Raw genomic sequence first — 15,683 nt, 5'->3', positions numbered from 1 at the left:
TAGCCCCACTTCTAAAATAGAAAGGTATGGATTATTAACAGTAGTCTGTCTCTGGCCAAGAAGCCTTTCCACAGTAAACACCCTTTCCCTGATGGCTCTTCTCCCTGGCTTTCTGGCGCTCCCCTTTCTGTCTGTCTGAGGACAGATAATTATTTTCTTCTCTCGGCCCCCTTGTCCCTTACCCAGCCAGCCTGCTGCGAGCTTGCCTCCTGCCTAGTGGAGCCCAGAATGAGATGCTACAGTGACGTATATTCCCGTAGCATCTGGGTTCTACATTTTCATTTCCCTTTGTCTCCTGTGTCCTTTAGAGACTTCATTCATCAGACATAATACTTATTGTTAAAGGGTTCTTATCAACTACAGTGAGCAATAGTTTGAAATGTGGGACTCAGTGCTTTAACCTTGAAACTCTGTCATGATTCATGAGGCCTTTTGTCTCAAGGACAGTCAAAACAATTACAGAAATAAGAATGTGGAGAGGACTCTCAAGAATTTTATAAGCATAATCAAGTTATAGTCATGATAGAGAATTAATTGTGTATTTCATCTTTGAAATCTGTTCCCTTTTTACGTACGGGGGCACGGAGAGAGAAGAAGAGGGCATGTAGATTCTGGGTGATTCTGAAGGACACACATCTTTATTTCCTCTCCTTTCCTGAGGGTGGGATAAGTAAGGAATAATATTCCATTGAGCAGGCCATTTTCATCTTAACAGTCACCTTCTCTTGGGATTTGACATGCTAGCTTCGAGTCTTTGCTATCCTTAACACAATCAATAATGATGCTAGCTATGGCATTTTATAGGACTTTTCTCATTTGCAGCTTTCAATTCAACTCAGCATTAGGTATTGATTTCATTTTGGAAATCTTGAAAGTGATGCTCAGAGAGGTTAGGTGATATCTCTAAAGACACACAGTATGTATCTCAGAACCAGAGTAGCAGTCCCAGGTATTTTAACACCAAAACCCTTGTTCTCTCCTCCATATATTCTTGCTCTGGGAGAAAAGCAAAAAAGAGGTCCCATTTGAGCACCTTGTATGTTTGAGAAGCCTTTAAGTATGTTAATTTATCTAATCCTTACAACAACCTGGAAAGGGTAAATCACATTGTCTTTATTCTAGCTTGAAAGTAAAAATTCAGAGGGGTCGAACTACCCCACTCACCTAGTACCTGGTCAGAGGTTACATTTTCTCCCTTCCATTTTGGACTGTGCACGCTGCTCTGAAAGAAACCAGAATCTGTTCTCTGTTTTGTTTTTTTTCCTTCCCAGATAGTATAGTTTAAATGGGAATAGGGAATTCTGTCCATTTGCGGCACCTGGTGAATTTTCAGGTGCAGAAGAAAAACCTTCTGCAGTACTTAAAGATAAATATTGTTTTAGTCCCCGCAGGGGATAGGGAAGAGAAATTTACAAAGGATAGCCTTTGTAAAGGATAGGTCAGTCTCTTCGTTCCCTCCCTTATTTCCATGTATTTCCCGTCATCCTGACTGTGGTTGTGTCTGCTCACCACCTCCTCTCAGCCCCTCACTAGGGAACCTGCCTTAGCTTTTCCTGGAGCTTTTTCCAGCTCACTTCTGTCTGCCCCTTCTTTGATTCCCCCAGCACACCGCACACATCACACAGTAAAGTCTTCAAACACAGCCAGCTTCTCAGATCGCTTGATGAGCTTCATTTTGGTGGTTTATGGGAAATACAGATTATTTCATTTAGAGATTGCCCCTCATGGATGTGTTCTCTGTATTTTTTTTTTTTCCTGTACTGAGCACAATATTAGGAATATAGATTTCCATTGTTCAGTTAACTTTTAATAAGAAGGTAACCCAGACAGAATATTGATTAGTTAAAACAACGCTTTTCCTTATATAAATTTTGAGCCCAAACATCAATTTTACTCAGGCACTGAATTGCTGGGGCTAAGTTAAGATTTCGTTTTATTCTTGGTTAAGAGAGTCAAGAAGAATAAAGGAATAGCCATTTGATAGGCTATTTTTATTTCTTTTTGAAGTTCCTTTGAGCATGAAAACACAAGACTGGAAGGACAGGTGCCCCATCCCTCTGTGGGCTATCCAGCAATGCAGACAGAATTTGTAACCATCCTCTTTAATTTTTCTAAAGAAAATTGGAAATCTTTTGAGTTTTCTTCTTCAGTTTGCCTTTGTAAGCTCCCCTTTGCTGCTCAGCTCTTAAGGGCTTTGCACAGGCTTCTGATCTCCCTCCTCTCTCATCTTCCCATGCCATCTCTCTTCATCGTTTCAAAGCCATCCTATAAATAGCTCTACTCTCCTAGGAGACTTTGACCACATTCTTGGGTCCAAGAACTACATTCCTGTCTTGTCACACAGGTAACTCAAATTGAACTTGTACAAAACACTGAAGTCAATGCAGTTCTCTCATATGCCACCAGCATTTTTCATATTTTAATGATAATATCAAAACTCAGAAATTTTACCAAACTCTCCCACTTACTGACTGTTCCCTCTCACCCTTCTTTACTTTTCTTCCATACTTCTGAAGAAATATAATTAGACAAGAAATTGTTTTACCATAAGCCTAGGTCAGGGCAAAAGAAAAAAAAATCACCCGGGATACTTTTTCAATTGCCGTATTTTGATTGTTATTACTAATCGGGTCTTTTCTCTATCTACCCTGGGTCACCTGGGTGGCTTAGTCAGTTGAGCTTGGGACTCTTGATTTCAGCTCAGGTCGTGATCTCAGGATCATGAGATTGAGCCCCGTGCTCAGCGAGGTGTCTGCTTGTCCGTCTCTCTCCTCCTGTGCTTCTCCCCCAGCATGCACGCTCCCTCTCTAAAAATAAATAAATAAAAAATTAATAAATAAAAAAACCAATCTTGGAAAATAAAGCCTGCTCAAAAAAAAGAAAAAAAAAAAGCTCAATATCATTAAGCCTAATTGTGGCTATATTCGTAGGGACTGGAAGAGGGGTTTGATCCACTCTTTCACCCTTTTGTCCCTCCTATTTTCCTAGGTCTTGCTCTAACTGTGTCAGAGGTGGAAGGAGAGCTGGGAGATAAAGAGAGGGCAGGTGATTTTACCTAATTGGACATGAATTTGAGTTCTCTCTTGGCTTTTCCGGATGGGCCTTTCCTGCCGTGCACACGCTCTGTGAGATACAGCCGAATGCTGGTTCCCTTAAATAGGATGTTCAGGGAGCCCTGCAGGGCTATCCTGCTGCACAGTGCAATAATATGGATAGTTTGTTCATTTCCCTTCCCTTTTAGCATTACTTCAACTCCCTCCTTTCCCTGGTAGTGTACCACAAGCCTCCCATACCTCATCCAGGAGACAGGCCTCTCACCAAGTGGGTTAATGGCGAGATAGCTCAAGCACAGCTACCTGTTGTGGTGTTTATTTGTCCATGGCGAGCTCACATAACCCAGTCACCCTAACCAGTGGGAAATCAGACCTCTCTACTGCCTGCCTGTCCACCCTGCCATCTCTCTCCAGGTCTTAGACTTCCGTGCAAGCGCAGATCAGTATTCCTACTGCCTATGCAAACACCCATCCAACCCGATCCTATTAGCATGTGGCTTTTGTGAGTGAAAGTTCCATCCCTTTGTAAGGAGTCTAGTTTGAGTTTTAGATGCCAATTTTAGGGAGATAAGAAGATTCCCACTCAAAAGCCTGTTATCCTTTGATCATTGTAAGCATTTTGAATTGTGTCCTGTGAAGAAAAACAATCAGCATCCTTGACTAAAAGCTCTGAGCTTGCCTACATTTAAGTATTTATGCCCCAGGTTTTGACAAAATTGAACATAATCAAAATCCCACTGGGAAGGGGGCACCTGGGTGGCTCAGTGGGTTAAGCCTCTGCCTTCGGCTCGGGTCATGATCCCAGGGTCCTGGGATCGAGCTTCACATCGGGCTTTCTGCTCTGCAGGTAGCCTGCTTCCTCCTCTCTCTCTGCCTGCCTCTCTGCCTACTTGTGATCTCTGTCAGATAAATAAAGAAAAAATCTTTTAAAAAAAATCCCACTGGGAAGAAGTATGTCAAGGAGATTAATTAAAAAGAAAGCAAAAATTGTGTCTTTCTTTGTCTTTGTGTTAATCATTCTTAGAAAACGAGCTCTTAAATAAAAGGAGTAAAGATGCCTTTTAGACAGGTTTGATTGTGAGTTTTATTTAGGTCTTGAAGCAAGGTCACCAGAGCCTTTAGTGTTTACTGAAGAGTGTCTCAACTTTTGTTAGCAGAAACATACAACTGGGTTGGTACATGAGTGTCTCACTGATGGTAGAGTCAAAGGCCACCTATAAGAGAGCTATATGTGACCATTCATCTCTTCCAGGGAAGATGAATTGCCATGGTAACAGTGCCAAGAAATAATAGGTCAAGTTTTCCTCTGCCTCAGGCTTATTTTATAATGTCTTACTTAGAGCTGGATGCCATTATAAAATGAAGGTTTGGGTATTTCAAAGCTAAACATTGTGACAAGAAAATCTGATCAATAAACTGGTGTTAAGAAGGATGGTTAAAGGACACTTGGTAGGAAGGACATCCAAATTGATCGAAGAACTATTTAGAGCCCAGTTTCTTAGTATTCACTTCTAAAATGTGAGTCTGACTTAAAGATGCTTGTGTAAGTGTGTGTAAATGAAATAAAAGGACTGTTTGTACAAGATTAGTAAAGAAAAGTGGTTTGTAAATTTCATCTTAATAGAAGATTAACTGCTGTTAGGAAAAAAGTTCTTGCTTCATTCCAAAAATAAATATACAGCAAGGAAACATAAAATATTTAAGCATCTTGTTTTACTTATTATATTCATAAGACTATGCAATGTTGTTTTGTCTGCCTATTTATGAGAGTGAAAAAAAGAAATACAACTTGAGAGAAAGTACCATCCTACAAAAGAAATGATGTGTAATTATCACCATTTTGTTGTTTCTGTTCTTTTGGAGGGTTATGTCCCAGTGTGCATCATGACTTGGGATCTTTCTATAATAGCATGTCAATCGTTTACGGGTCAAATATCAACATGAAGCAATACATAATTTTTGTCATTTCAAGTGACACTGTTCTTTCTTCCTGATTACCATATATGTATGTGTGTGTAAATATATGGAGATCTACTTTTTAAAATGCCAAAGGTATATCAACTCACCTTTTTGTGAACAGAATTAATTTTACATACATGGAATATAGTAATGCACTTTAGCATAACATCCTTCATGAATTTACACAGAGAAACTATGTTAGACTTCTCTCTAAGACTACCTTAAACTTTTGATATATTCTTTTCTGTGAAATAGTAAATGGGTGTGTGGGTAGCTGTGAAATTTATATTGCTTTTGCCCTGATCATGAAGATTCCAGACTGGGGTCAGTGACTGTTAGTTTCCTAGTGCTGCAGTAATGAAGAACCACAAACTGAGTGACTTGAAACAATAGAAATTTATTTTCTCACAGTCCTGGAGACCAGAAGTCCTAAATAAAGGTGTTGACAGAGCTATGTTCCCTCGTGGGTTCTAGCAGAGAATTCATTTCATCCCTCTCTCCTCGCTTCTGGTGGTTGCCAGCAATCCCTGGCTTCCTTCACTCATTGATGTATTGCTCCCGTCTCTGCCTCTGCCTTTGTGTGACTTTCCCTGTGTGCTCTGGATCTCTGTTTTCTCTTTTTTGAAAGATACTAGTCATAGGATTAAAGCCCACCCTAACTCGGTTTGAACTCATATTAACTTGATTACACAGACAAAGACCCCCATTTCCAAATAAGGTCACATTCACAAGTTCTGGGATTGGGACTTCAGCATATCTTTTGGAGGGAATTCAGTATGGACCATTCAGTGGCTATAAATCAGAGAACCTCACCACTGAGCAGGTGGCCTCGATTACAATTTTAAGTTGCTAGGCTGTCTAGTTCTTTAGAAATGATATTTTTATGATTTTACCTAATTTTTTATCATGTAGAGAATATGATATTGTGGTTAATGAAATGCTTTTAATGTGTATTATTTTAGAATATGCAAAAATATGTCTCCAAGAGATAGAGTATAAGTTTAATCTAAACTGATCGCAGTCCCTAACTGGTAATAGATACCAAATGTTTACCGAATGAATGAACAAATGAATCAATGAATCAGTCAGTCAGCAGTCATTAAAATATTAAGCAGAGTTTAACCTTCATTTGATGATTCAAAATAATTCCTACAATTAACTGGTAGCAAAATACTAAAGATTATTACGTATGTATAGATACTAAATGACTGAGCGTATATTCCATTTCATACCTTTGATCTATCTGGAAATTCATTAACGTGTGTTTTATGTCTTATGTTGCAGGATCCTCACTTAGCATTTCTGTTGACAATATTTTTGGGTTATCACATATTATCTCCCTTAGTTATTTTTGTTGATGACTTAACATCAGTGTGTTCGGTTTAGTTTCTTCACATATAAAATTACCTACTTTATCATGTATTAGGATTATCTATCCTTCAATCTATTTTTCTCTATCTAGACATTCAATAAATGTATTTTGATTGTAGTGATATTATTTGAATGATATCACTTTACTACTGTTTACTTTCATCTCCCTTTCAATCTATACAGAGGGAAGTCACCACCAAAACAAAAATCTATTACAATGTAACTCAAACCAAGGTTAGTCCCCCTATCTTAAAACTGCAGGTTATGTCTGCATAACTTTAGAAGACTTTGGGAATGCCATACATACAGTTAAAAAATATAGAGTATTTTATCAGAAAAAAATTAAGGCAAAAACAAAGACAAAAATCTCAAAATTAAAACTGAAAACATTTCTCATGACTACTTATCAAGCCGCTAATATTTTACATTTTACAGTTCTGTTCTTGACATATACTCAAGTATTTGCTCATCAAACCTATCATTAAAGCCAAAAATTCCTCTTAAAAACATGAATAGAAATGGGGCACATGGGAGGCTCAGTTGGTTAAGTGCCCCACTCTTAATTTCAGCTCAGGTCATGATCTCAGGGTCTCAACCCCATGTGGGCTCCACATTCAGCCAGGAGTCTGCTTTAGGATTCTCTCTCCCTCTCCCTCACACCTCTACCATTTACGCAGGTTCTCTCTCAAAAATACAACAAAAGAAAACAAAACATGACTGTGAAATCAAAATAAACTAACTAAAATGTTTGTTTTGTTTTGTTTTGTTTTGTTTTGTTTTAAGAAGAAAATGACAACTAACTTTCAGGGAAGAAAGTTTTCATCTTTAATCATATTTTCATCCCTCATTTTCTCTGTAAGAGATTTCCAGTTGTGTTTTTCAATTCTAGGAAGCCTGCATTTATAGAAAATCAGCAGGTATTCCCAGTTATCAGAATTAACTGAACAGAGGAATCGTGCAAAACCAAGCTTTGGAGCCATTTTTCTGAGCAAATTGAGAAGAGGTACCATTTTAGCCAGTTACCTTCTGAGACTGTTCACATTTAATTACATTAGTGGCACTTGACATTATAAAATGTTCCTTTCTTTTAGATAGAACCTTCTATCATCATTAGTAAATGTCAAACGTAATGAAGTGTTTTTCTGACTTCTTTTTCTTCCTGGAACCATAGGAGAGAACATGCTAATGAGGTTGTAATTCTGAGATTGTTTTCTGTACTCAAAACCAACTTGGTGCCTGGTTTATTAGCTTAGTTTTACTCTTTTTTATTGTCTTTGCATTTGGGAAGGGAAACTACTCTCTGTTTTTCCTAATACACAACCCCTATTTGTTATGATTTCTTACTCTCCCTAAGAGCTTTTAGGTGACAACCACCTCCAATTAGATTGTATTTCTGGGTTCGTATCAGAATGGTATAGAAGATTCTGATCCTTGCTGTGACTCATGTGCTTTCTGAAAGCTTCTATTTTTTTTTTCCTTAAAAGCCAGTTTTTGTCCCCCTCTGTCTACTTTTAAATTTCGATAATGGCTATCCAACCGTGCAGTTTCCTGTAACATATCAGTCATAATATAATGGGGCCTTGATTTCTGCTCTCTTAAAGATTAAATACCCTCATAGACTGGAATGAATGTTTTATAATACTAGAACTAGTTTCTTCACTGTCAAAATAAAATTAACATCTTATGAAAAGGAAAGCCATCGCCAAAAAAGGTCAAGAAGAAAGAGATGTCACACTTCTCCAACACACCATTATTCAGTGTCTGTGTCAAGGACATGCCTGACAGGAAGGATCTGGGTCACATTTCAGCAGTGCCTCAGCTGTATTGGCTGTTTTCTGCTGGAGAAAATTCAGGGGAAAGCTATCTCTTATATAGAGAAGGCAACAAGAATGGGATCCTCAACCTGTGAGATGACTACTCAGTTAAATGTTAAAAAGCTTTTTCTTTTCCAGATTTTTATCTTTTTTAACTTTTAAATATTTTTTATGGCTTAAAAAAATTTTATTGGTGCATAGTTGATGCACACTGTTAGTTTCAGGTGTACCACATAGTGATTGAACAAGTCTATGTGTGATGTTGTGCTCACTGCAAGTGGAGCTACTGTCTATCACCACATAGCGCTATTACTGTATGGTGGACAAGATAGCCATTTAAAGTTATTTCACAATAAGAAAAAATAAAGGTAATTCTATGGATAATGTATTCTGGAGAATAGGCATTTAAGACAAAAATAGATGTTTTAAAATAAAATGACTAGTTTTAAGATGTTTTGTTCCCCAGAAAGCTGAAATACATTACACAATCTCTGAGTATACCATGCTTTGTGTACATAGTCTTTGGGAATTTGGTTCTCTAAATTCCTTCTTTATTTCACAATTGGATATGCTGTTAATTGAATTAAATCCAAAGAATATCCACATAAGCTCAAGACTGGTTTCTTTCTGCCTTATAAACTTGATTATTTTTCCTAATTACATGCAGTCTGTGATATTCATGTTTATGTCAAACATCTACATTTTCATATATATAAAATACTAAGCAAAGTACAATAAAACATTCAAATAATATCCAGGAAACTTCTTTTAGGTAGGCATTTAACTTTGCAGCATTATTATCCTTGGGATTCAACTCTTTTTACAGATTAATTAGTTATTTATGTGCCTCTATATAAATAATTTTAAATTAGATTGTTTAACATTTTTCTTAATGATTTTCTTATACCACTTGACATATTAAAGATAGTAACCTTTGGTCTCTCTGGTAAGATGCAAATATATTTCTGACTTTTTAAAATTATGTATCATTTTAATTTTATTTGTATCTTTTTTATATATTCTAGGAATTGTTAAATTTTCATGTGGTAAAATCTATACTTTCCTTTTTGTTTTCTGCCAACGGTGATATATTTATGTTCTGAAAGATCTTTCCCACAGATTTTGCTCTGTTTTTGCTATTTTGGGTACCATCATTGATTTTCATCCTATCTTTAGAACCTTATATCCCTAATATCACCACATAAATATCTTCTTCTAGTCAGGCCAGTCTCATCCCTGGTCCTATTGTTGGTTTCATGAAAAGTCAGCTAATTATCAACTTTCTCTTCATGCCCCCCTGTTCTTCTAGAATCATTTGCTGGTTTCTTCAGCCTTCTTTGATCACCCAGGGGGCTGCATAAAATATACCACACAGATTAGGAGAAAATTGTGAGAAATCTCAAGTTTCTCATGGGCTAGTCTATGGTGGAGTGTAAGCATCCAAGGTGGAGAACATCTGTGGGTGAGCGTTAGCATATCCAACACGAGCCCATCCCAAGAGTGAGACCCAGGAGATACTAGTTTCATTTTGATGGTAAGGAACCTACTCTTTAAATATATTTCTTTCTTTTTTTTTAATATATTATTTTTTTTATTTGACAGACAGAGATCACAAGTGGGCAGAGAGGCAGGCAGAGAGAGAGGAAGGGAAGCAGGCTCCCCGCTGAGCAGAGAGCCCAATGCGGGGCTCGATCCCAGGACCCTGAGATCGTGACCTGAGCCGACAGCAGAGACTTTAACCCACTGAGCCACCCAGGTGCCCCATTAGGAACCTACTCTTGTGTCATCCAACACATTAGCTTCCCCTCCAAGGGCTATTAAATCTTAGGGGGAGCTAGGATGTATTCCATGTGCAAAGGAGGTATCTCTGGGAAAAGAGCAGAAAGAGGATCCAGAATAAAGTCTAAAATAAGATAATATTTCTGTCCAAAGGCTTAGCACCTAGAGTACTAGGAAAGAGAAATCAGAGCCGGATCTCTAGGGTAAGTGGTGAAGGGGAAATCCAAGGAGCATTGTGTCCTAAACCATAGCCCAGATCCAGTGAAGACAAAGGGGCAAGGGTCAGGTGGACAGAGGAATAATTTCTTGAGCTACACTAAACAGTATATGTGACATGTATGCAGGTGACTTTAACAATATGTCTGCCATATTCCCAGATTTCACTATTGCATGTCATCTCTTCGGTGAGCCTCTGTGTTTGTAAGCTGCTATCTCCCATCATATGCTAACCTTGCCTCCCCAGCCTTTAGGAACAGCAGCCAGTACTCAGCATTTATCAACCACTCTTTGTATGCCAGGCTCTACATGAAGCACTGCAAATACACCGTTTCACGTAGTCCTAGCAAACATGCTAGACTTTGGAGAGGTTTATTTACAGAGGTTTGGGGACTTGTCCATGTTCCCCGACTATCTAATAGGAGAGCAGGAACTCCAGGTCTGTTGCCTAAATAGCCACACAAAGCAGGTATTTTTATTCTCATTTTACAGCTGAATAAAGTAAGATTAAACTGCATCCTTTTGAAAGCAGGAAGCTGTTCATAAAATTCTTCTTTTCCCCCCATAGTGGCTTGTACTATAAACACATAATGCTGGAGTTAATGAACTCTTCTGGTTTTAAACATAACAAAAAGGTACGGATTTTCATATGTATGATCTTTTTATTTTATTATCTACAGTTATCTGCTGCCTAACAGGAATGAACATATGTAGAACATATTTTGAGCTAGATCTTGACCAAAAAAAGAATCTTTCATAATCTCACAGACCTGCCCTATGAAAATCATGAGGGAAAACAAGACTAAAGAGATATATAGCGATACATTGCAAGTAAAATGTAGAATCTCTATTATGACTATTTCTAGAATAATTAATCACCTCCCAAAATATGTATTGCCTTTGAATTTATAATAAAAAATATATATAATTAAAATTATATAACATAATAAGAATATTTTTTAAATTGTTATTTTTTAGGACACAGCTGGCCAGGAAAGATACAGAACTATCACCACAGCCTATTACCGTGGGGCCATGGGCTTTATTTTAATGTATGACATCACAAATGAAGAATCCTTCAATGCAGTACAAGATTGGTAAGTAAGAACAAATACTCCCATCACTAATAATAATAGTGTTTTCATTCAACTTCCTCTTCTTCCTCAAAGCAATGACCACACTGCAGTGTCATATGTGTGTTTATGGTGTGTGTGATTCCCCCTTGTGCTTCAGAAAGCGGACAAATACCAACTATGCTCAGAGTCATTGTTTAAGGATTGGTAAGAAATCCTCCTGGTGATTTTTCTACATACTGTACCTTCTAGTGCTTTGCAACCTGTCATGCTTGGTTCCACGAGACTTTCAATTTTTTTTAATATAAATAATGAATGGTTTGGAAATGTACTGGTCTGAAATAAGGATTTGGAAACTGAACCAGTTCTTAGAATGTAGCCAGGCTCATTTCCTTATGGTCTGTGACTGCTTTCACACACAACAGCAGAGGTAAGTTGTTTTAACAGAAACCATATGGCCCACAAAGCCTGATACGTTTTCTGCCTAGCTATTGACAGTAAAAGCCTGCTGACCCCTTGTCCAGATTCATTAAATAGTTTTCCATTTTTCTTCATATTGAAATGTTTCAAAGGACTGAGATAAAGGCAGAGATAAAAATACAAGCATGTTCTGACTCATGGCTGCATCAGCTGTGCGAAAACCCCTCTGTCTGTGGGGAATATGACTGGCAGTGGAGAGCTTGTGTGGCTTCCTTCAGCTTATCCTCCCAGCACCTTGGGAGGGCGAGTGGAAGTGCTGATGGGCTTGGTTGGGGATTCAAGCAGCAGGGCTGAGCAGAGTTGCTTTTCTGTGGCAAGAGCGAGAGTCTAGCTAGGGCTCTGTGTGGTAGGAGGAGGAAAATGGCGCTCCTGCTGCTAGTACGAGGCCTGAACAGCCATCACGTTTTAGCTGCCAACAATCACAGCTCGGCTTATGTAAGGGAAGAGTAGTCAGATAAAAGGGAAATAAACTGCCTTCATTTTTTTTTTCTGTTTTGCATCATAATATTATCCAAAGTCATTTTTTTACACGTGTTATCAGCTCAATGAATGTCAGATGTTTTTAAAAACTTTAATTTGCTTTAGGTTATTTCTTTTAAATTTTAATTGTTCATCTGAGAAAACACCTACCTCTCTCCTACTTACACACAGATGCACACACACTTACAGTATAAGAAATAATGCATTTACAGGAGCCACTCAAAAAGGAAATATATAGCTATAAACTGAAAAGGGTGAGCTTGGGACTGTATGAAAAAGTAATTATAAAAGAAGGCTTAAGTCCTCTTCTTTTTAGTAGACTGACTATTGTAAAAATGCCAGTTCTTCTCAAATTAATTCATAGATTCAAGGCAACCCCAATTAAATAACGACAGGTCTGGTACAAAATGGAATGAAACAGAGAGTCCAAACATAGCTGCAAATCCATCTGGGGGGTTAGTTTATGATGAAAGTACCATTTCAAATTACTGACAGAAAGTTTTGTCAATTAATCATGTGGTGATATCTGGTAAATTATCACACAGAGCTGAGGCATACATACTGCTTTGCAAAATGGCCATTTTAAACTCAATTCTTTCCTCTCAGGAAATGTTGACACCCAGTGCTCCCAGACAGGAGGTGTTCATGAATCACGTTCCAAACTTCAGGGTCACAGATGCTGTGTGCACCCATAGTTCTTGCCCTGTTGTTTCAGTGAAAGTTATAGGACTACTGAGAATACCAAGAATTGAGTTTATTTAAACCAAATGGCAACATGACCAGGAACCAAGCTCTCTATACTTCTGGCTCTAGCATCATAAATGCCGTGAAGTTCAGCTTCCGCATGCCCTATCCCACACCTTCCCTCGCTCACCCTGGCCAGCACAGCTTCCTCCCCATCAACACTTTCTCCCTGTACACAGATGACCTGCCCTTACCAGTCTTCCTCTGCCTCAGATTCCTTATTTGACTCTTTACCACTTTCCTTTTTTGAGGCTCTGTCCCCCAACCTTTGTTTGAGAGGTGCGTTTTCCAGATTATTCTTGTCTCTCCCTAGGTCCGCTTCTTTTTCTACTTCCAAGATTTCCCTCACCCAGCCAAGGGTAAGCATACCCCCATGATTTTTTCTGTTGGGCTCATTTTTCCTTTCCTTGGCTATCCTATCCTCTCTCACACATCATTGATCACATACACCAGATAGCTCCCAAGTTTACATTCCTGGCTCCAGTCTGTGTTTGAAACTGCAGTGTTGCGTTTCCAGGTGCCCAAAATATTTCTTCACCTGGATATCTTGCTGGTGCCTCAGAATCAAATTATCTCTGCATAAAATTGCTCGCCTTCCTGACATCATTATTTCTTCTCATTGACACCGCAACACTCCATCACCCTGGGTCCACCCTGAATCCAATTCTAACCTCCCGCCATCCCAATCCGAAACTTGATCTTGTGTATTAATTTTTTCTGAATATCTTTTGATTCTGCTCCTGCCTCTCCATTCCTGCTATGACCGTCATTGCTCCTTTTCTTCTTATTGTTTGCTTCTCCCCTCATAGTAGCCTTCTAACTGATCTTTCCCCCTTGTGTCAAGACACCCTATCCCACTGCTGCTGTGAGTCTTCCAGAAGAGCATAATCCTAAACCCCTGCCCCAAAGCCATGACTTACCATCACTACTGAATTAGTTAAAACTTCTTTAGCCTGACTTTCAGATATACCACATCATAGAACCACTATACTTTTATTCTTCTCACTATCATAGAGGCAAACTGATCTAGTCACAGTTTCTAGAGCCCAGCCTTAACTCCTAAACTTTGTGGGGTTTTGCTTTGATATCACCCCCTGCTTTGCCTATCTTCTTCAGAGCTTACCCCTTCCATTTCCCAGCACATCTAGATCTCTCAAAAACCAACAGAATCAATCCTTATGCACTCTTCCCCCCCCTATCCTCAGTCGTATGATCATTATCATCAGGAGGCGTTTATTCACTCCATAAACATCTACTGAGCACCCCCTTTTTGACAATCTCCCAAACATTGTATTTATGCCAGTGTTTACTATCCCAGTTTAGGGATCCACCCTCTTCCCATTTTCTGATATAGAAATCTGAGCAGCATTTTTGATTTCCCTCTTTTACACATCATATCTCATTGACTACCCAAGCCCAGTAATTCTGACTTTCTGAATGCCTCTCAAATCTGTTCTTATCCTTTATTGCCACTGTCTTCATCTGGACTGTCATTGGCTATCTTGTCTTTTTACTTTTAGGTCCAACCCACTCCATATCCTATATCATACTGCCATCAGAGCTAGTAAACTCTAACATGTCTTTTTTTTTTTTTTTTTAAAGAGATTTATTTATTTATTTTGGAACAGAAAGAGAGAGACAGAGGACATGCGAGTAGAGGGGAGGGACAGAGAAAGGGGGAGAGAATCTCAAGCACACTCCCCGTTGAACATGGAGCCTTACATGGGGCTCCATCCCATGACCCTGAGCTCATGACCTAAGCCAAAACCAAGAATCAGATGTTCAACTGACTGAGCCACCCAGGAAGCCCCGAATGTTGTTAACATGTCTTAAAAATAAATCTTCAGTAATAACTCTGGCCATATGTATTTTTAAAACCCACGTGTGTCACTAACATCATCTCCTACCACTGTCGTCCACTGGTCCTGTATGTTAGCCAGACAAGTTTGTTCAATTTACAGATATTTGATACCTCTAATACCTCCATGTTTCTGCTTAGAATACCTTCTCTGTTATCTTTCCAACTCTTACCGATTTTTTTTTTAAGATTTTATTTATTAATTTGACAGAGAGAAATCACAAGTAGACGGAGAGGCAGCCAGAGAGAGAGAGAGAGGGAAGCAGGCTCTCTGCTGAGCAGAGAGCCCGATGCGGGACTCGATCCCAGGGCTCTGAGATCATGACCTGAGCCGAAGGCGCGGCTTAACCCACTGAGCCACCCAGGCGCCCCTCTTACCGACTTTTTAAGGACAGCTCAAATATCAACTCTTGTCTACAACTTTTAAAGATACTACTATCCCCTTTCCTACCCATCCCAATTTCCAATCCTAGTGGACAGTGCTAGTCAGACCCTTATGTCTGCATTCATGCTACCTTAGCACTTTCTACAGACTGCATACAGAACCTAGTAGACCCTGCTGTTATTTGATTACATCTTTTCTTCTGTATTAGACTGTGAGTTTATTAATCTTGTTTCTCTAGTACTGAATACAATACAATCCTATACTTTTTTTCTGAATTTTTATTGTAAAATATATGTACCAAAATTTACAACCCTAATCATTTTTTTCAATATACAGTTAGTGGTATTAAATGCATTTTTAGTGTTGTCACAACCTTCATTACCATCCGTCTCCAAAACCCTTCATCTTGTAGAACTGAGATTCTACATTTTTTTTAATGTTTTACTTTTCTTTTCTTTTTTTAAACGATTT

The 15,683-nt window shown here is 38.6% G+C and overlaps 1 protein-coding gene across 2 annotated transcripts in view; it reads left to right on the top strand.

The window, feature by feature from the left end:
* The window catches only part of RAB3C (RAB3C, member RAS oncogene family), a 297,175-nt gene that overhangs the window by 119,504 nt on the left and 161,988 nt on the right, over nt 1–15,683 (top strand). For both annotated transcript variants that reach the window (XM_082725945.1, XM_082725944.1), the window contains exon 3: nt 11,171–11,289. In XM_082725945.1, coding sequence (XP_082582071.1) covers nt 11,171–11,289 — 119 coding nt within the window. The remainder of the gene's footprint in view (nt 1–11,170; nt 11,290–15,683) is intronic.

Source organism: Mustela nivalis, assembly GCF_964662115.1.
Source record: "Mustela nivalis genome assembly, chromosome: 3".
NCBI classification, from domain to species: Eukaryota; Metazoa; Chordata; class Mammalia; order Carnivora; family Mustelidae; genus Mustela; species Mustela nivalis.
The sequence above is the reverse complement of the archived record's forward strand: the minus strand, read 5'-3'. Positions and strand labels throughout refer to the sequence as shown.